The sequence below is a fragment of the Eurosta solidaginis genome, chromosome 5, assembly GCF_040869045.1.
Source record: "Eurosta solidaginis isolate ZX-2024a chromosome 5, ASM4086904v1, whole genome shotgun sequence".
NCBI classification, from domain to species: domain Eukaryota; kingdom Metazoa; phylum Arthropoda; class Insecta; order Diptera; family Tephritidae; genus Eurosta; species Eurosta solidaginis.
In genome coordinates, this window is record NC_090323.1 from 143,094,610 (window position 1) to 143,117,671 (window position 23,062).

At 39.3% G+C, this 23,062-nt stretch overlaps 1 protein-coding gene across 2 annotated transcripts in view; it reads left to right on the forward strand.

The window, feature by feature from the left end:
• LOC137252903 (uncharacterized) overlaps positions 1-23,062 on the forward strand; it is a 144,646-nt gene that overhangs the window by 73,199 nt on the left and 48,385 nt on the right. The window contains exons 2-4 of one of the 2 annotated variants that reach the window (XM_067789038.1): positions 9,116-9,374; positions 9,455-9,578; positions 13,065-15,568. In XM_067789038.1, the coding sequence (XP_067645139.1) occupies positions 9,116-9,374; positions 9,455-9,578; positions 13,065-15,568 (2,887 nt within the window). The remainder of the gene's footprint in view (positions 1-9,115; positions 9,375-9,454; positions 9,579-13,064; positions 15,569-23,062) is intronic. The other variant, XM_067789039.1, reaches the window with a different exon arrangement.

Sequence of the window (23,062 nt, forward strand, 5' to 3'; positions counted from 1 at the left end):
TCTAGTTATTTGGTAACATTTTAATACATTTCTGATAAATTTAATGATGATTATAAATTTTAATCATTCAATATAGAAGGTTCGTATATCAAAAGGTGGTTTTCTTGCTTTTTCGCCGCAAATTTTTTTATAATAATATCAAAATTTAACTGTCTTGCCAAAACGGATTCAACACAAAGACCTGAAACTCGCTCTTGAGATGAACACGATTTATGAAAGTTTTTGATTCTTGAAAGGACACTGAAGGAACGTTCTGCACTTGCTACAGTGACAGGTATAGTACAAAAGATACGAAAAGCAACACAAATGTTGGGAAAATTGTATACAGATTTTGAGCATGCGTATGTAGATTAGACTGGGTCGATTTATTAACCGATATCGCGCCATCGATTTTTCGATAGGATTTGGGCTCAGGAAAAAAAAAGTTCCATTACGCATACCCAAAAAAAAAATTTTCGAGCCTGCGAAAATAAAATGGCGAAAGGGTACATTTTTCTACCAAAACACTCCCCAAAACCCAAAAAGTATTTTTGTTTTTTCAAAAAACTTTATCGCCGACGTTTTTACAACAGTTTTGGGTATTCTCTTTCGAAAGTCCGGAAAACTTTGAATAGAAACTGTTTTGCGTTCGTTTAAAGTTGTTTCCCATTGGTTCCTGACCAACTTCAAATCAGCTAATAAGGCATCTAGATGCCGGACCTCAACATCTATGGTGGCGTCTCTAACTTGGAAGATCACGTTTCTTTCATTAATGGTAGTCAGCATTTTGAACCAAATTGATACATTCCAACTTGTTGATGTATTTGAGAATGGCGGTAACATCTCCGTATGCTTGCGTAGTCAAATTTGGGTTTTGTATGAAAGACTATGAAGAGAGCTCGGTACATTTTTTTTGAAGATATCCCATCGTTGTGGACTGCTGCTGAAAATAGTAAAACATTTTTGTACAACTCCGAAGAAAGTAATTGCAGCCCTACAAAATTCTGCAGCATCGAGACCACATAAATTCAGACTGTGAGTTGCACAAGGCGAGTAATCAGCATTCGAGTTTTTGTCGAGAATGTGACGTTGTGCTCCGTTGTAAGCTCCTTTCATATTGGCGCCGTTATCGTACCCGTGTGCACGACAATCTTTTAATGGGATTTCATGTTTACCTAGATTATGGCAAATTAAATCAGCGATTTCGTAGTTACAATTCACGAAAGCCAAAAACCGTTCTTGAATTGTAAAATTTGTTGCTTTCGAATTGAAATAGCGTTAGCGCAAAATGAACGTAGACAATAGCCGTGTTCTTTAACACGCGTATATCCGTTTACGCTTAAACTTTATATTGACTGCTAAGAGACAAACTATAAATACACCTCTGAAATTGCTGCGCATAAATTTTGTCCTACTAAATTTCAATACGCATTATACTCAGATGTAACTGAAATATGTGTCTTTGTTTCACCCTGTACACTAATTCTATGTATTATATGTGTGTCCACAATTCATCGCAACTGATTCAGCTATATGTTATACCCTATGGCCATCAGAGCGTTGCGTCTCCGCTTTTCGCTACACCCTGTTGCTGTAGCTAGTTGTTTTACCACAGCCGCTAGATGGGTCTCCTAAGCATTATCTAAGCGAAGATAGGCGTTTTTTAACACGCGCAAACGAAACGTATACGCGCGTGTTAAAAAACACGGCTAATATGGCTAGCATCATGCATAGCATCAAGGATATTAGCAAAATTCTTGGCCTTCTTGAGTTGTTCTAAAATAGTTTCCCTCACGTGTTTTGCACAAATTTCTATAAACTCGTTCTGAATGTCTGGGGCAAGATAGTGAACTTGTAAACGTTTGTGCTGCTCTTGTGAAATCCTCACTTTTTCCAAATGATCTCTAAGTATCGGATCATAAGGCTTATGAGAACTTAGATGCCAAAAAAATGTCCATTGGTTCGTTCACCAAGATATATACTTTCGTCTTTGAAAGCTAGACCTCTTTTTTTATTCACGGTACCGATATCGAAGTCGTTTAAATAATCTGGACTTGGTACAGAGTTGGTGATATTATTGGAGGACTTTTTGAAGATTAACCTTCATCAGTGTCACTACGAAAACTTTACGATTTCCGATTCATGTAAACATATATTTTTGTTTGATGTTTTTATTGTCTTCTCACTGTTCGAAGGCCCAGTCAAAAAATCATTATCAATATTCGTTGCTTTTGAAATTTGCACATGGAACAACTAAAGACTCTCCTGAATTAAAATAAAAACATGTCTCAGTACCTCTAAATCGCGGGCCCCCTGAGAAACCCCGGGCCCGGGGGAATACCCCCGTTCCGCCTTCCCTCTCGTCGGGCCTGCTCCTAAGAGAAAAAACCAAAAGTAATTTCATGTTTTGAGGCCCAAGTGCAAACAATTTTTATACTCAGTTGAGCAGAGCTCACAGAGTATATTAACTTTGATTGGATAACGGTTGGTTGTACAGGTATAAAGGAATCGAGATAGATATAGACTTCCATATATCTAAATCATCAGTATCGAAAAAAAATTTGATTGAGCCATGTCCGTCCGTCCGTCCGTCCGTCCGTCTGTCCGTTAACACCATAACTTGAGTAAATTTTGAGGTATCTTGATGAAATTTGGTATGTAGATTCCTGGGCACTCATCTCAGATCGCTATTTAAAATGAACGATATCGGACTATAACCACGCACATTTTTTCGATATCGAAAATTTCGAAAAACCGAAAAAATGCGATAATTCATTGCCAAAGGCGGATAAAGCGATGAAACTTGGTAGATGGGTTGACGTTATGACGCAGAATAGAAAATTAGTAAGATTTTGGACAATGGGCGTGGCACCGCCCACTTTTAGAAGAAGGTAATTTAAAAGTTTTGCAAGCTGTAATTTGGCAGTCGTTGAAGATATCCTGATGAAATTTGGCAGGAATGTTACTACTATTACTATTTATGTGCCAAATAAAAATTAGCAAAATTGGATGAAGAACACGCCCACTTTTTAAAAAAAATTTTTTTTTAATTCAAATTTTAACAAAAAATTTAATATCTTTACTGTATATAAGTAAATTAAGTCAAAATTCAACTCCAGTAATGATATGATGCAACAAAATACAAAAATAAAAGAAAATTTCAAAATGGGCGTGGCTCCGCCCATTTTCATTTAGTTTGTCTAGAATACTTTTAATGCCATAAGTCGAACAAACATTTACCACTCCTTCTTAAATTTGGTAGGGGCATAGATTCTATGACGGTAACTGTTTTCTGCGAAAATGGGCGAAATCGGTGGACGCCACGCCCAGTTTTTATACACAGTCCACCGTCTGGCCTTCCTCGCGGCCGTTAACACAATAACTTGAGCAAAAACCGATATATCTTTACTAAACTTATTCCACGTACTTATCTGAAGTCACTTTATCTTGGTGTAAAAAATGGCCGAAATCCGACCATAACCACGCCCACTTTATTGATATCAAATATTACGAAAAATGAAAAAAATGCCATAATTCAATACCAAATACGAAAAAAGGGATGAAACATGGTAATTGGATTGGTTTATTGACGCAAAATATAACTTTGGAAAAAACTTTGTAAAATGGGTGTGACACCTACCATATTAAGTAGAAGAAAATGAAAAAGTTCTACAAGGCGAAATCAACAGCGTTTGGAATCTTGGCAGGAATACTGTTAGTGGTATTGCATATATAAATAAATTAGCAGTACCCGACAGATGATTTTCTGGATCACCTGGTCCACATTTTGGTCGATATCGCGAAAACGCCTTCACATATACATCTAAGGGCCACTCGCTTTCAAAACCCTCGATTAATACCTTTAATTTGATATCCATATCGTACAAACACATTCTAGAGTCACCCCTGGCCCACCCTAATGGCGATATCTCGAAAAGGCGTTCACCTATAGACCTAATGCCCACTCCCTCTTAAAATGCTCAGTAACACCTTTCGTTATTTACCCATATCGTACAAACATTCTAGAGTCACCCCTGGCCCACCCTAATGGCGATATCTCAAAAAGGCGTCCACCTATAGACCTAATGTCCACTCCCTCTTAAAATGCTCAGTAACAACTTTCGTTTGATACCCATATCGTACAAACATTCTAGAGTCACCCCTGGCCCACCCTAATGGCGATATCTCGAAAAGGTGTCCACCTATAGACCTAATGCCTACTCCCTCTTAAAATGCTCAGTAACACCTTTCGTTTGATACCCATATCGTACAAACATTCTAGAGTCACCCCTGGCCCACCCTAATGGCGAAATCTCGAAAAGGCGTCCACCTATAGACCTAATGCCCACTCCCTCTTAAAATGCTCAGTAACACCTTTCGTTTGATACCCATATCGTACAAACATTCTAGAGTCACCCCTGGCCCACCCTAATGGCGATATCACGAAAAGGCGTCCACCTATAGACCTAATGCCCACTCCCTCTTAAAATGCTCAGTAACACCTTTCGTTTGATACCCATATCGTACAAACATTCTAGAGTCACCCCTGGCCCACCCTAATGGCGATATCTCGAAAAGGTGTCCACCTATAGACCTAATGCCTACTCCCTCTTAAAATGCTCAGTAACACCTTTCGTTTGATACCCATATCGTACAAACATTCTAGAGTCAGCCCTGGCCCACCCTAATGGCGATATCTCGAAAAGGCGTCCACCTATAGACCTAATGCCCACTCCCTCTTAAAATGCTCAGTAACGCCTTTCGTTTGATACCCATATCGTACAAACATTCTAGAGTCATCCCTGGTCCACCTTTATGGCGATATCTCGAAAAGGCTTCCACCTATAGAACTAAGGATTACTTCCTTTTAAAATACTCATTACCACCTTTCATTTGATACCCATATCGTACAAACATATTCTAGAGTCACCCCTGGTCCACCTTTATGGCGATTTCTCGAAAAGGCGTGCACCTATAGAACTAAAGCCCATTCCCTTTTAAAATACTTATTACCACCTTTCATTTGATACCCATATCGTACAAACACATTCTAGAGTCACCCCTGGCCCACCTTAATGGCGATATCTCGTAAAGGCATCCACCGATAGACCTAATGCCCACTCCCTCTTAAAATGCTCAGTAACACCTTTCATTTGATTCCCATATCGTACAAACACATTCTGGAGTCACCCCTGGCCCACCCTAATGGCGATATTTCGAAAAGGCGTCCACCTATAGACCTAATGCCCACTCCCTTTTAAAATGCTCAGTAACACCTTTCGTTTGATACCCATATCGTACAAACATTCTAGAGTCACCCCTGGCCCACCCTAATGGCGACATCTCGAAAAGGCGTCCACCTATAGACCTAATGCCCACTCCCTCTTAAAATGCTCAGTAACACCTTTCATTTGATTCCCATATCGTACAAACACATTCTGGAGTCACCCCTGGCCCACCCTAATGGCGATATTTCGAAAAGGCGTCCACCTATAGACCTAATGCCCACTCCCTTTTAAAATGCTCAGTAACACCTTTCGTTTGATACCCATATCGTACAAACATTCTAGAGTCACCCCTGGCCCACCCTAATGGCGACATCTCGAAAAGGCGTCCACCTATAGACCTAAGGCCCGCTCCCTCTTAAAATGCTCAGTAACACCTTTCATTTGATACTCATATCGTACAAACAAATTCTATAGTCAGCCCTGGTCCACCTTTATGGCGATATCCCTAAATGGCGTCCATCCATAGAACTATGGCCTACTCTCTCTTAAAATACTCTTTAATACCTTCCATTTGATACACATGTCATACAACCACATTCTAGGGTTACCCTAGGTTCATTTTCCTACATGGTGATTTTCCTTAGTTTGTCTCCATAGCTCTCAACTGAGTATGTAATGTTCGGTTACACCCGAACTTAGCCTTCCTTACTTGTTTTTTTTGTTATTGAAATAAAACAATTTAAAAAAATTTTAAGTCAAACGGTTTTTTTGAAAACAATACTTACATTTAGTAATAATAATACTACAATCTAGAAAATAATTAGGTAGGTCCTAGGTACTAGTCTTCACACTCGTCATCAATCTACTCGAACTCCAAAGTATTTTGATATCACTTCTACCGGACTGTATCTAATATTTGTTTTTTCACTTACATTATAAGGAATGGCAAAAGAAAAACTACAAGTTAATTAATGGATTTAGCACCCCAGTGAATAAAAACGATATTCTTTTTTGGAGTTTCCCTTTTTTCTTTTCCTTTTTGCTACTGTTCCGGCTCCGAACATGAATGGAGCATAGATCAGAGCCATAGGATAAAATGTTATAGTATTTCGCTCGTTTTGCCTTGAGATACGTCTTGTTTTAGAGTGGAGCCAATATCAAAACAGCTATAAACGATATTTGTAGTAGAGCGAGAGCATATATGCTCCCTTGGGCGTTCGTGGTCATTTCGGAATCTTTTCGGCACTATGTTGAGGCAATAACAGGGTAATTTATGGGTAATTTGTTGCAGAATTATATCATTGATTATTTAAGAGGCATTTTGGGGTAATCTCGCTATTATTTTGGGTGATACTTCCGGTTCATTTCGGGAGTCGGCTAACTTCTGGGTAATTTAGGGGATTTCGGGATGATTTTGGGGACTGTCTCTTAATTTTTCCTTGGTCATTTGGAGGTCACATCGGGATAAATTAAGGTTAATGTGAAGTGGTATTATATGCTATTTCATGGTAAATTCGGGGTCATTTGGAGATCATCTCGGGTTGATTTTGGGCTTGAATTTTTCTGGTTTCTCCCAGGGTATTTTGCGGATCACTCCGGGATTATTTGGAGCTCTTGCGAAAAAACATTGAGAATGAGCCTTCGGAAAGTAAAGTAGTAGAACCCCTTAATACCCTCAAATCATCCCGAAAGAAAACTGAAGGACCTTCTTATAGCCTATTAAATCGTCTGGAAATGACTCCAAATTGGGTTCGAAGTGACCTCCTAATGACCCCGGGAGTATCCAAAAAAAAAAACCAAAAAACATCCGGAAGTGACCATCAAATTACCACAGGATGACCACCACAGAGTCCCAAAAATCATTCCGAAATGGACCTGAAGTGATCCCAAAAGGACCTATAAATAATCTTTGATAATGGAAATGATTCCAAGATTACCAAAACCATCCCTAATACCATTGCGAAACAGCCCTCAGCGATCCAAAAATGATCCCAAAACGACACTGAATTTAATTTATAAAGTACTCATTACTACCCGGCTTTGCTTCCCAAGTTTTTTTTTGGTGTCGCATAGTGTTATTGCTGAGCTTCGTTCATGAATGGTATGTGGTCTTCGTAATCGTAGAAGACAGTTCCGTCCTAATTTGTTCAAAAGCTTTTACAATTTAATGAGCATCGCAAAACCGGCATTTCATTTGGGGTAACCCGGTTACCTTATTATCAAATTACCAGTTAAAACATATTTTCCTTCAGCGTATTTTGTTTTTATAAACTGTACGCAGATAAGCCGAAAATCAAGGCCACGTGAATACCCCAAAGTGCGTCAACGGTAAAACTTTCTTTTTATTGCTTCAGTAATTCTGACATTCGATATAGTTGGCGCACTAAACTTCGTTTAATTTTTTTTAAATGGAAAATACAAGGGGTCTTGAGAGGTTGCTTCACCCTTCGTAGCGGTATTTATTGATAGATATGGGAACGATTTTCCGTCATCCCTTGTCAAATTTGATTGAGAGACAAACCAGTTTCAGCGTTGCGCCATCATCAGTGTCGATTTACGTTGTCGTTCTTGGTGACCAAAGGTTCAAGATTATAATCATGTTTTTCACAGAGGTGACTTCTTTTCAGCTTAGTGCTAATAAAACATAGCTCATACTTTCTGGACTATAGGTGTGCTCAGCAAATATTATCTCTCAGTTATACATGTACCATGGTCAAACAACATCTAAATATGTATGTTACTCAATCTTATCCATAATACTGTCACGGATATTAGCATCACTAAGCTATACCATCACTAAGGCCATGCTAAGCAGTATTTACGCCAATAATCAAATCAAGTATACACATATATAAGGCAGCCCTGAGAGATGTCACACACAGATGCATTTACTTATACGCCTATGTGTACTCGAGAGACTGTAAACTACAAACATTCACATCAATAATTCAATCATTATGTATCTACATAAACGAATAAATAATTGCGTCTACACATATGTACATATACGAGCAGTGGAGCGACAATGCACAAACACATGCATATATCTTATCTGAGTTGTCACAAGAGAGGGCAATAATTTGTGCACGTAGTTGTGGTTGGCGATTTTGTAGCCAAAACTAACTAGTAAGTTCTGGAATGGAAAAGCCTAGAAGTATGCAATTAGAAATCAAAAAGTATAAAAGGCGCGACAGTAAAGGCGAGGAGTTTGAGTTTGATTTGAGTTGTCAAGCAGTTACGACTAAAGGCTCCATTACTGATACTTATCATAGACTTGACTTGGCTTGAGAACTGTCACTTACAGTTCTGTTAAATGAACATTGCATGTTACTGATTACTTAAAACTTGGCAACACTTAACTTGACTTAGAAGTCTGTTGAATTTTGATTTTCTATGTAAGTTCTAAGTGACGTTTGCATTTTGAGATGTCATTTGTTTGTTTCCATTTCATTTTGACATTTTGTCATACAAATTGACATTTATTTAAAAATAAATTTCAACGCTGATTATGATGCCAGATTGTATGCGCCAAGTGGAGTATAATAGTGGCTAAGTTGCCAAGTTTACGCCAAGTCAAGTCAAGTATATGCTAAGTATCAGTAATGGGGGCTTAAGACGATATCTAGCGAGCAATAGGAGTATTATTTTGAATAGTGGAGTTTCATTTGAGTTATCAGTTTGGTTATTAAGCTATTCGTTGCACAGTTTGAGTGTTATTGTGAAGTATTTTAATAAAGGCCATTTTTCCATTATTCAATATTGGAGTTATTTATTCAACAGTTTAGCGATACGAACCTAGCAAAAGGGCAAATAAGAGGAATTTGCAGCAAAATCGTTACAATACTATATGTTTTGGCATTCTCTTTTTTCCTAATCAAAAAATAATTTTATTTCTTTTTTCTCTTTAGCTTGAACTGAAACGCCCCAAAAGTGGTATGTTTCACAATCAAACTGTTCCGCCGCTTCCGCCATTAGATGAAGATGTGATTGGATATAGCAGTTATAATCCACGTATCCTACAACAAAAGTTCGACGAACAGAATTTGTCGCGTGTTGACTTGATACAAGGACGTGATCCAAATGATTTATGGACATGGAATATCGGCTTACAACAACAGGAAAACCAATTGGATGGCGCGTTTCTTGAAGCTTCCACACAAAAATTTGGTGAGTAAGTGGAATGCTCTAGAATTATGTAAGCATGGTTTCTTATTTCATTTCCTATGGTTGACAAATCTTTTGTGCAGATTGTAAACATTTACAGTTAACGACGTTCAGAATACCCAATGATTTGGATAAAACATTTACTGCAGAAATCGTGTTTGGCACCGAAGCAATTAAACCAGAAGAAAAAACGAAAGAAAAGGCAAGGTATGAACAATTTAGAAGTTTGCACAAATATTATTTCGGCCTAAAAGTTCCACTAAGCGGATAACTATATAATGCTGCAAAACTGCCAATATTTTGATCACTCAAAGGTTTGTTATTTGAGGAAAGGCTAAGGGGGCCTTCATCCTTTTCTGACAGTGCTGATGGAGTTATGCAAGATCATTTGACAAAGTCTGATTTTATACCCGCCTTGTATATTGTACAGCCTTTTAATTATGCTCATTTTTCCAAATGATGTTTGCTCAGAAGTTAAAAATGGGGTGTAGACGTGTGGGTGATCAACGTTTTAAACTCATGCTTGATTCACGCGACGTTAGTTATGACATCGAACTTCATGTTATTTGTGAAATATTTAATTTAACTCTTCTAAAATCACTATTTTTTCGCTCAAGGAAGATTCACATGACACTTGCAAGGCATGATTTTTCAAGAAATTTAACGGCAAAGCTTAGTCGTAACTGAAAACCAGTAATATATTTGCGGAGTATCAATAATCTCCGATCAAAATCAAAATTGTTTGTTGCTAGCGCAGGCACAACCTCCATAGCTAACAGCCACTCCAGACGTTTCGCTGTTGGTACCATTCAGTAACAAGTTCAGCGCCTTCTCGTAAAGTTGGTACTATTCGGGTTCAGTGCGGATATCTGTTGGATCGCAGCTTTGCGGATGTTGTGCCGCATCATAAATTCGACTCCGTCGTGATCGTCCCATAGTAGCTGTTTTTTTTTTTTTTTGAAATGCATGTGAAAGGCGTCGTCACTCCAACGGGTTAGGGGGCTGAGAATATACCCGTAAGAGACGAATAAAACACCCAAATTATTCGAGGGAGAGCACTACCCTTTTAAGGGGTTGACAATGCAATTTATAGCTTCTCCAGCCCAATCGTCAACCTGACCTACCTTTGGCGAATCCTGCTTATTTATCAGCCAAAGCTCTGGCGACCCCAAGCTCCTTATTGCACTAGGGCGTGGGAGGGGGAGATGGCCTAGAAGTTTCAATGTGGTCAAATTTGTATCGTTCCCTAGATGGTCGGGTATGCACCTTAATGTTGCTTGCTACCGGAACGTACCGTCTCTATATCCAGCAAAGAACTACGATAACGCGCTCCAAAACCTTCGGGGAGTGTCTTTATCGCTACAATAAAAACAACGTCGTCATTCTATGGGTAAGGGGCACAGGTTACGCCTATGTTGTATGAGGCTAGTTCGCATGTGCTACTTAAGCTCGGGACGGGACGTCCTTGGGAGAGTGCCGGGGTACCCAGTGTTTTTGGGTCTACTGAGCACTGAACATCTAAGAATGTGACATCGTCCAAAGCAGGCATTGCACTGATCAGATATCGTAAACGTATATATTCAGTACTGACAAACGGTGCACAGGGTTATAGGGACTAAGACCCGGCTTCCTTGACCTACTCGTGTGCTGGCGCCAAAAAGAGGAGAGAAGACGGGGGAGTGGCTGGTGCTTGGCATTGCTTCGGCGCATGCTACGGAGATTGTAGTGATGGGTTGGAGCGGCCCTATGAGCTGGTTTCACCGTAGAATGCGGGCAGCAGCGTATACTTGTTGAGGTTTGCTTAACAGCGGTGCGGATAGAAGGTAGTGAGGGGGCGCTTAGACGCAGACTACGGGACTCCCTGAGCAGGTGCCACGCAAGTTTTGAAAAAATCAAGGAGTCGACAAATGTTTGCATCTAGCCCACAACACCCCGTTCGATGTAACCACCCCTATAACGTGACACACTGACATGAGTTTGACCGTTCTAAAAAACTCGTTTCCGGCACACACAGCAAAACTATTTCTCTGGACCAGGGCTTGCTTCAACACCATCCCGCAGAAAGGAAGTATGGAGCTGTATCGCTGCTAAAAGCTGCTCTGCGGATGACAATTTATGGGAGGGATGCAACAAATTAAATGAGCTTACACTGAAATGCTCCCCTTGGCTGGGAAAACAGCCGAGTCGCTTCGGTACATAGAAGAGGCTGCCGTGGGATTGGAAAGCGATGATTTTTCAGGTTATCGAAAACAATAGTTACCGGCAAGTTATCGTTCTGACAACGATAATGAACCAGTAACTCGTCCCAAGGTAGATCCGAAATGGTAACGAAATATTTGCCGAAAGGCCATGAAATTATTTCGATACCGAAAACAGTCACTAAATAATACAAACCACCGGAATAGCTGAGAATAAAGACGACATTATTTTTAGAAACTAAAACGCCAAAAGCTAAAATTATTACACTGACTGCCTATGCGCCGAACCACTATGGGGGAAATTGAAATTAACTTTTCTAAAAATCAAATTTCTCAGCAACGGTTATGGCTAGAGCTATCAAAAAAATTAAAAAAAAACTCGAATGGCCAATTTTATGCCGATATGAAAAAATAGGATATTGATAAAAGTTTCAAATTGAAATAGCAGGACAATTCTCTCAGTCTAGGAAGCCTAGTAAACATTGTGAATGATAACTAAGTGTGTTATCTTATCTGTCAACTGCCTGACAGGATGTTCAATAGGGCTACTTTTTAGCGTTTTGATAGGGTGTTCAATATGGCGGCGCCTATCTTCAGCGGGTGATAGAAAGAGATACAGAATGAGACAGCGATAGTCAATTACAAATCAGGTGATCCAATCACTTTGGAATTTTGACGTCTATGCAGAAGATATCACTCTTTTTCATTATTCACAATGCTAGTAAACGTAGAAAGATGGGATGATGAGATGCTGAGCTAGAATGTTTAAAAAAATATATATGTATATATTTTAGGTGCAATTTAAATGAGTGAAAATTCCATAGAGTTTCGAGTGCATTTGTAAAGAGTTGAATGTTCGCTCACATAAAATGCACTTAAAACCTATCAATGGCATGAATTTTGGGGACCTCAAATGTGTAAATTTCTGTTGTAATCCATTTCTTATTTTTACATACTCGAACACAGCAACTCAAAATTTATATTAAGATTGGTTTAAGAAAAGAAAACCCAAATACATTTAAACATTTATCACTGTATTGTTCTAAGATTTTTATCGATATCCGATATTTCTCATAACGGCAAAAAATGTCCCATAACTTTTACCTTAAATGTTGCTGAGAAATTGATTTGTGGGAAAACTTTTTTCAATTTACAACATAGTGCGGCAACGTTGCAAAATGCCCTTGAAACGTTTCCAAAGTATTTCTGCCATGAAAAGCTTTTCAGTGAAAACTCATCCGCTTCGCAGATGCCGTTCACAACCGGCATGTATGTGCCAATTGGTAAGAAAAACTAAAAGGAGCACGACGCAAATTGGAAAAGAAGCTCGGCCTAAAATCTCTTCGGCGGCTAACGCGCCTTGTATTTATTTATCTTTATTGTGTTTTCGTTTAAGTGCAATGGAATGTACTTGGCCGAACAATCAAATTGATTAGATGTTTGTTTGCGACTCTATAACAAATTCCTTCTTTAACGTGTACTCTTTTTCTCACAGTTATTTTAATCGTCCTAAAGAGGTGGCCTGTTTGTATGCCGCTTACATTGAGAGTTTTCGCTTCAATCCTGACTTTTGGACCTCAGATACTTTGGATGGCATTTTGACAACTGGTGAAAAATTGTTAAAGAAAAGCACCAATTTAAATTATAAATCCGAAGACAACGAATTCGATATTATACCACAAATTGTTGACAAACAAGCCGAGGTTGGCTTTAAGCTTCATTTCACCGGACCACTAGACTCTGAACCAAATATATACAAAGTGCTTTCATTATATTTTTTCAAGTACAATGCGGCTGTATTGATAGCCAAAGATATTTATTTGTTGATATGGAAGCGTTGTACAAATACGTTCTATATATTTGATCCCTATGGACGTGATGAGTTGTGCCAGCGAGACTTTGAGAATGGTAATTGTTCACTAATGGCAGTTACCTTTGTTGAGCATTTGGTACATTTAATCATCAGCTTCACCAAGGCTGATGTGAAGGGCGAAATCAGTTTATATGAAATATCAATCAAAAATTTTGGAAAAATACCTACTCCTATACAAAATAAACCATTCCCGAAGCGCACACACAGATTATGGGCAGTAGTTAATGGAACATATGCGATTATACCAGCAGCTAATAACGGCCTCCAACAACCGATAACAGGTAATGAACAAAATGGCTCGGTAATTATTTCACTACTCGCATTATTGTATTCGAATATACAGCGGGCATCCACATGGCGCATGGAAGTCATTGATGAGCTAATTAAGTTTGGAACAGCATTTTACAAAAATTTTTTGAAACGTTTGAAGTTGAAGAAGAAACAGCATTTGAACATTGTGGATGTGCCGGATGTGATTATGCTTGGCGCATTTAGGGCTACAATGAAAAAGCAACCCTTCCTTTATACCGGTCATGTGACCAACTGCAAATCATATATCGAGTCGCAATTGACGTCTGTTATTCGTGATCTATTCGCGAGTAATAACGATGCGGCTCTTCTACAAATCGATAATTCCGTTGTGGCAATTTGGCGTGATTTAGAATTCTACTACCTCTTTGATCCTTTTCGACGTGGGAAGGCCGGTCAGGTGCTCGATCCTGAAGATTTCCTAACAAAAGGAGTTGCATGTTTACAAATGCATTCTAACTTTGAGTCATTTTGTAGAATTCTTTACATTAAGGCACTAAAAATGCGGCGCGGCGGCAAATTTTTTGTTCACGCCATACACATCGGCTGTATCAGGCCAATGATATCGGCGCTAAACTTGAAAAACAAATATCCACGCTTGCAGATTACATACCCTAAAATTCTTACATCATCCGATCAAGACAAACGAACCTCCAAGAAGGTTAAGAGCAAGAAGAAACTGGGACGCACTTTCAGTATACAATCCATACCGGATGAAGAGCGTATACCTGAGTTCGAGAATGCCGATGTTGTTGCAACATTATTGGAAGAAATCATATGTGAGGCCATCGATCGCATGGTCGAGCCTACGCCTAGTCGTGCACATCTCTACAAGCAAGTAGATAAGGTTCTGCTACGCTCCGACAAGGAATATTTGCAAGGCTTACGTTACAAGTTGACGCATGGCGAAGACTACGATAATTTGTATACCGAATTCCAGAAGCAGCCGGAGCCACCACAGCGTCCTATAACTTTGGAAGAGGAATTAGAAATACGTACAAACTTTGAAATGTTGCCTGACGGTACCTGGGTTGTAATGGGGCAATCCTATATACCAACTGAAGAGGATGAAGTCAGCAAATTAAATGGGCTCCTCTCAACATTAGTAGCTACCGCGCTCAGCGCCAAATATAACATTTCCACATGGAATAAGGAACTGGTTGATTATGCGGTCGAATCATCCAATAGCTTCGGTGAAGAATTTTCCAATTATGAGGCCACATTAAGCGCTTTTCTATCCAAGAAAATGCCAAAAATAAACATTGGCAAAAATATTTATATGCTACACCTGGAGCGAGTCATACAAAGCTCAATGACGCGAACTCTACGTCAAATGCTTCTCGAGAGTTTGATAACCTATAATCGCTTGATTGTGATTTGTCAGATGTTCTCATGTCTCATAGTTAAACGTTATAATTTCTTGTATATGTTTATTGGATTTCCATGTACGCCAGTAGGTTATCGAAAGTTTGGTTCTGGTCCGGGTTGTTTGCTTCGCTTCATTGAGATGGATTCTCTAATACGGCGTATAGAGTTTGGATGTAATCCGCAAGGTTGCGCAATTACTAATTATGTAGCTGTAGCAATAAAAGTATTAGATGTGACTAATGTGCCGCCCGAGCGTTTCAGGAAATGGCCACCAGATGTTGAAGATTCGATATATGCGGCTGAGTGCGATCGTAAACAAAAAATGGACAGATTGCGTATGGATAAGATTCGTTTCCTGGATAGGGAACTACGTAAGGAAAATGAACGCATCAAACGCTTCCTCGAGGAAAAGGAGGAGAAAATAGCATCCCGTTCACAAAAAGGTAAAGGTATGTATTTGAGTCGTGGTTAATTATTATACTAGATTTATAGAGTGTAAGTTTTTTAGTTTCCACGGTTCTTTATTATTCTCTTACGGTTCGCCATATAAACTGGATCAGATAAAAAAAATTAAATGTTAGATGTGGCGGTATACTGAAATGTGTTTAGTTAGTGCTAGTTATCTGGTTATAAGTTATAACACACTAATCCCATTGATAGAGGAGATAAATGTGGAAGTTATTGAATTTTTTGGTAGCTTTCACCGATTAAACTTTGCCGAAGAAAGCGGTAAGAAAATTAGTAATGGAATGCTCATCCTCATACGTATTTAAGATATAGCGTTTATTTTGAACCATGTTTGGAACATGACGACTTGTAATAGTGGGTAAAGTGCTAAAGTTTCGAAGGTCATGATGTTGGTTCTGTATGAAGGTACTATCAAAAACGTTAGCGGCGGACGGATGGGTCTGTCCCCAATACTGATATATGCATGTACATCATCCAGTTAAAGCTAAAATACCTAATGCATAAATATAGCTTTCTAGGTTTAAAATACATGCTCATAGAGGGTTTTGCTTTTTAAGAAATATTTTATTCAATTTTCAAAATGAGAATTAATACCATTTGAGTCAAATTTTGAAGCTGGTATTAACGTTTCAGAGATCACTTAACCCATTATTCAATTACTAGGATCATCAAAAATCAAAAGCCATCGAAGGTCTGTAAATCTGTGACACAGATATCAATTCCATACTCAAATAAATTTTTTTTGATGGGATTGATTTTTTGCCATAGGAAATTCTTCACAAAACAATACAATTTTTCTTAAAACAAAAGAAAAACCTATCATATATGCATGAAAATTTATACAAATTCATATAATAAATTCAGGAAAACATTTCTGTGTCTATTGCCATTCTTATGTGTATCTAATAAAAATATGGCTTAGAAGTACATTGACAAAGTCTATAGTACGAGTATTCCATGGAAAATCGTGACTTCTTGCCGCTTTCCGATTTGCTCTCCTTATTAATTTTCAATGTCATTATATTTTAAATATATCACACCTCGAAGTACCGCAGAAGAAGAATTTAAAATCAGTATTAGCTTGAGAAAACATTTGTTGAAAAAAGGTATAACAAAATAGAAAAACAAATTGAAAATTTTAGTTAATACTAAAAATTTCCTTAGCAACCCTTTTTTATAACTTTCATGAAAATGAAATGGTATATTAATTTCGTCACGAAACCCAAAATTGTAAGTCCTTAAAGGAAAATAGATAGACCCACCATTAAGTATACCGAAATAATCAGGTTGAAGAGCTGAGTTGATTTAGCCATGTCCGTCTGTCTATTTGTATACAAACTAGTCCCTCAATTTTTGAGATATCTTGATAAAATTTGGTGAGCGAGTGTATTTGGGTGTCCAATTAGACATTTGTCGGAACCGGCCGGATCGGACCCCTATAGCATATATCCTCCATACAACCGATTTTTCAGAAAAAGAGGATTTTTGTAATAGCTTACGCAATTTAACAGACTGAAGCTTCAAACTTCACCATACACTTTCGTATATTACACATATTGTTGCCTGAAAAAATTGATGAGATCGGTCGTATATATAGTATATATCCGCCACAACCGATTGTTCAGATAAGAAACTTTTCGTAATTACTGCCCTATTTTAAGAGCTAGAGGCTTCAAATTTCAACGAATGCTTACGTATATAGCATATATTGTTGTCTGAAAAAATCATAAAGATCGGTTGTTCGCGACCGATATTCCCTTAGTATTATTCATTAAATTTATATCGTAATCTTGATATGTAATAATCGATAATTGTTATCGCTGGTCAATAATATTTGTAATAACTAAACTTATATTCTTTGTCTTGATTTACCTACTTACAGTAATTCATATACGATATGTACATACATATTTGTGTAGGTATATACATACATACATATGTGCATATATTACTTATTTCTTCTTGTACTCATTTTTGATTATGAATTCTGTTAATAAATCAGTCAAGGTTAAACTCTAAACGGCATCGGTCAATTTGTAATTTGACATATATTTTTTGGTCCTTTTCGCAGTCGGATAAATTTTTAATTGTTCGTAAAACACCGCGAATCACGTGTTTTCTCCGTTAAATTAATAACTATAATATCACAAATATCGGTCGATTGAATTGAAACAATAATACCGCGTACCAAGTGTTATAATTTAATTCAATTCAAAATGGATAAATTACTAAAACAACGTGGGTGGGTTAAAGGCACTATTACACGTGCCTGTGCAAACGCTAGGGGCTTTGATAAGTCCACTACGATGGAGCACTTAAAAAATAGACTGCATAAGTTAGAGGAGTCCTACAATGAATTTGTAGACATCAGCAAGGCGTTGTATGATTATGAAGGGGCAGACAACTTCATAGACCCAGCGGAAGATGTGGAGGAGTACGAAGAAAAATACTTCGTCGCTCATGCCGCTATATCCCGTTTGATCAATGATCAACTGAGTTCCCAACACGTGAAGGAAACTGAATCCGATGATTCTATTGATAAGTTACTGACTCAACAAGCCAAGTTCCTGGATAACTTCAGTGCAGCAGTAACTCATTCAAATGTGCATCTCCCTAAAATTTCTCTGCCTAATTTTTCTGGAAACTATTCAGATTGGCCGTCATTTCGCGACCTTTTTCGAAGCGCAATTGACGAAAAGTCAAATTTGAGCAACATCCAAAAGTTCCATTACCTAAAGTCATACTTACAAGATGAAGCATTAAGTCTTGTTAAACATATACCATTGACTGACAATAACTATAAAGACGCATGGGACAGGCTAGTAGAGCGATATGACAAAAAGCCGCTAATTGTTCATTCCCTTGTGCAACAGTTTTTGTCTTTGTCACCATGTACTAGTCCCAACATAGCAGCTCTTCGTAACTTAACCGACAAAGCTGACGAAACTGTACGCGGTTTGGATGCCCTCAATTGCAATAGTCGGGACCCTTGGTTGGTAGCCATTTTGTTAGGCAAAGTTGATGAAGAAACAAAAAGGGAATGGGCAAAGAAAGGTGATTCTCATGTAGTTCGGTCATTTGATGAGTTTGTTAAATTTCTGTCACATCGGTGTGATGCGTTAGAATCGTGTAGTCCATCTCGTTTAGTCAACAAAAAGCGCACAGCATTGGCACATTATGCTCAATCGGGAGAGTCAACAGCAACAACAAATTATTGTGTTGTATGTGAAGAGCAGCATACAGTTTCTCAATGCCAAAAGTTTAAGCAAATGGATAGCGGAACAAGGAGGGCATTTGTAAAAGATAAGCATTTATGCTTCAATTGCTTGCGCTCATCTCATAATGTAAATCAATGTCCATCCAATTTCCGGTGCAAACTTTGTCGCTCAAAGCACCACACGTTAGTGCATATACATAAAGAGCCCGTGAAGAATACACAGCAGTTGCAACAACAATCAAGCACGAAAACAAAAGAAAGTATTGCGATTAAAGCTGCAGCATCAACGGACCACGCTCCTCGTACTTCGGCTGTCTCTGCACATGCTAACAACAAAAATGCCTCAATGTCGTTCATGCCTACCACTCTCTTACCGACTATCATGGCGAACGTGGTTGACCGTTGGGGGAATGTGGTGAATTGTCGCGTTTTACTTGACACAGGGTCTACTGTATCATTCATTGCTGAAAACTTCGCGCAACGCATCGGAATTCCACGTACAAATGCACGTATTTCAGTGCTTGGTTTGTCTGCCTGTACTGCAGGAACTACACGAGGCTGTGTTCAACTTAAATTACTCTCGCGCTTGTCTGACTATTTTCTTAAAATAAGCGCATATGTTTTACCTAAATTGACAACCGATATACCTACACACCGCATCGACTGCTCAACCTCAGAGTGGGAACGAATTCTGAATTTGCAATTAGCTGATCCAACATTTTTCGACAAGGGATCTGTCGATGTCATAATTGGTGCTGATCAGTTATGGGCCATCTTTACAGGAGAACGCCAGCATTTTGATAAATCAATGCCTATTGCATTAAATAGTAATTTCGGTTGGGTAATTGCCGGTACATGTAATGCAACTCAACTGGGCTCACCACCAGCAATAGTCAATCATGCTTTCGTTGATTTGGATTCGCTCGTTCGTTCCTTCATGGAAATGGACAGTTTACCCACCACAACTACTGTAATTCCAGTGGACGCAGCAGAGGCACATTTCTCCGCTACGCATACTCGTAGCCAAAATGGTACTTATATAGTGGAATACCCGTTCAAAGAAGACGCACCACCAATTCATCATACGCTACAACAAGCACGAATGCGTTTATTTGCCATGGAGAAAAGGTTTCGTACTATACCCGAACTAAAACAACAATACGCGGAATTTATGAGAGAGTATTTGACATTAGGACACATGGAAAAGCTGTCGACAGAAGAAAGGGAGCAAGACCATGAAAACATTTTTTATTTACCGCACCATGCTGTCTTGAAACCGGAAAGTACGACAACACAATGTAGGGTTGTCTTTGATGGTTCGAGTAACGATTCGTCCGGTGTTTCCCTCAACCAGCGCCTACATGTCGGCCCACCTATACAACGAGATCTTTTCACAGTTTCCCTGCGTTTTCGACAGCATCGCTTTGTGTTTTGTGCAGATATACAAAAAATGTTTCGCGGCATTCGAGTTTCAAAAAAGCATACTGATTTTCAAAGGATTGTGTGGCGAACAGACGAAGCCATGCCAATTGAGCATTACCGGCTTTTGACGGTAACATACGGGCTCACGTCATCACCTTTTATAGCAGTTCGTGTTTTAAAACAACTAGCTGATGACCATAAATTAGAATTTCCTGCTGCATCGCTTGTGCTTCAAAACGATGCTTATGTAGACGACATTTTAACTGGCTGCAGCTCAGCTCACGATTTAATTCAACTTAAAGACGAACTTATTTCTTTACTATCTAAAGCCAATTTTTCGTTGCGAAAATGGAGCTCGAACTGTTGGCCGCTGCTAAATACTCTTCCTAAAGAAATATGCGAATATAACCCCGTTGATTTGACATCACAATCAGTTGATGCATTCGTTAAAATACTAGGAGTACAGTGGAATCCATGCAGCGATGAATTATTTTTAAAAACTAAACCAGTGATGCTTGTGGAACACCCCACAAAACGATTAATGTTATCAGAAATGTCGAAAATATACGACCCATTGGGCATAGTGTCGCCAACTGTGGTTTTGTTCAAGGTATTGTTTCAAGAGTTGTGGTTACTGGGGCTACATTGGGACGATAAACTCCCTCTTGAGGTGTGCGCTCGCTGGCAGCAATACGTACAAGAGCTAGAGTTATTAAAACAAATATCAATTCCGCGCCTCATTGCCTCTTGCGAAGGCTCAATCGAAATACATGGTTTTGCGGACGCATCGTCGGTTGCATACGCTGCAGTGGTTTACAGTCGAATAAAGATAAATAATGAATATCGCACAAACATTATAGCATCGAAGACGCGTGTTGCACCCTTAAAACCCATATCAATACCTAGGCTTGAACTTAACGCGGCATTATTGCTTACGAAATTAATCAAGCTAATTCAAAGCTCATTGACAGTAACCATTGAAGATGTATATTGCTACACTGACTCGGAAATAGTACTCCATTGGCTCTCATCACACCCGCGCAGATGGACGACTTATGTATGTAATCGTACTGCTGAAATATTGGAAAGTTTCCCACGAAGTTATTGGCATCACGTTTCTTCAGAACATAACCCAGCCGATTGCGCATCACGCGGTTTAACACCATCAAAACTCATCACACATCAACTTTGGTGGAGTGGCCCTGCATGGCTTGTGCTGCCCAGAGCTGAGTGGCCAATAGCTAAAAATATAACACTACCTCAAGACGATTCATCAGTTCTCGCTGAGCAGAAACCAATAAAACAGCAATCACTTTTCATAGCGAGCGAAGACGACGTTATTGACAAGCTGCTGAACAGAGTATCATCGTGGATTCGTCTTATTCGCGTTGTTGCCTATTGTCTACGCTTCGGATCTGTCAGAAAAGGTGAACGCCTTGGATGGCTGAGTTCCTCTGAGCTACAACGCGGAGCCAATCTCGTCATTAAGCACGTTCAGCAGACGATATTTCATGCTGAATATCAACTATTACAACATAAAAAACCATTGACGCAAAAATCATCGTTGATACGGTACACGCCGTTCATAGATCAGAACGGCCTATTACGCGTCGGTGGACGCATCAAACACGCAGACGTCAACTATAATACTAAGTATCCTATTTTGTTGCCTAAATGTTCTTTTGTTTCACTACTTTTAGTTCGCTACATCCATGAAACGTACCTCCATACCGGAGTAGAAGCTACTGTCACACATCTGCGCCAACGTTATTGGATACTTGGTGCCCGAAATCTGGTGAGGAAAGTAGTTTTCTCATGCAAGAGGTGCTTTATGCAGCGACGTACTACCAGCACTCAACTCATGGCAGATCTCCCCTCACCACGAGTGCAACCCAGCCGTTGTTTTCTTCATTGTGGACTCGACTATGCTGGACCCGTTCCTATTAAGATTTCGCGGGGACGAAACCCAAAGGTTGGAAAGGCGTGGTTTTCTATATTTGTTTGCTTTTCTACAAAGGCGCTACACATTGAATTAGTAAGCGACCTTACGGCCGACGCTTTCTTAGCTGCCTTTCGTCGGTTCATAGCCCGTAGAGGCAAACCTACAGATTTGTACTCTGACAATGGTACTACATTCCATGGTGCTAAACGAAAGATGAACGAATTACAACAGCTAATTATGTCTGAAGCATATTTAAAAGAAGTAGCGGAATCACTAGCCAACGAACAGGTGCATTGGCATTTCAATCCGCCGTCTGCTCCACATTTTGGTGGTCTATGGGAGGCTAGCGTACGCTCTATCAAACTGCATCTAAAACGTGTCATAGGCCACAGCATTTTAACATTTGAAGAGTATACTACAGTGCTGGCTCAGATTGAATCAATCCTCAACAGTAGGCCATTGAGTGCAATATCTGATGACGATCTTGATCCGCTTACGCCCGCTCATTTCCTTATTGGGGAACCGTATACGTGTGTACCAGAGCCTTCTCTTTTGAATATCAATCCTAATCGTTTGGATCATTGGCGTCATTTACAAGCTATGGTCCAAGGTTTTTGGAAACGATGGCATACAGAGTACCTTACGTCATTACAACAGCGTCAAAAATGGCAGACAGCCACCCCTAATTTAGAGAAAGGAGCACTTGTGGTCCTCAAGGAACCGAATCTGCCACCTTCGAAATGGGTTCTTGGCAGGATAACCGAAGTTACTAAAGGAGACGACGATCGAGTACGGGTTGTCACAGTAAATACCAGTAGCGGAGAGTACAAACGACCTATTACCAAGATAGCGCCACTCCCATCATCCTGAACAGTCGTTCAGGGGGGGCGGTAT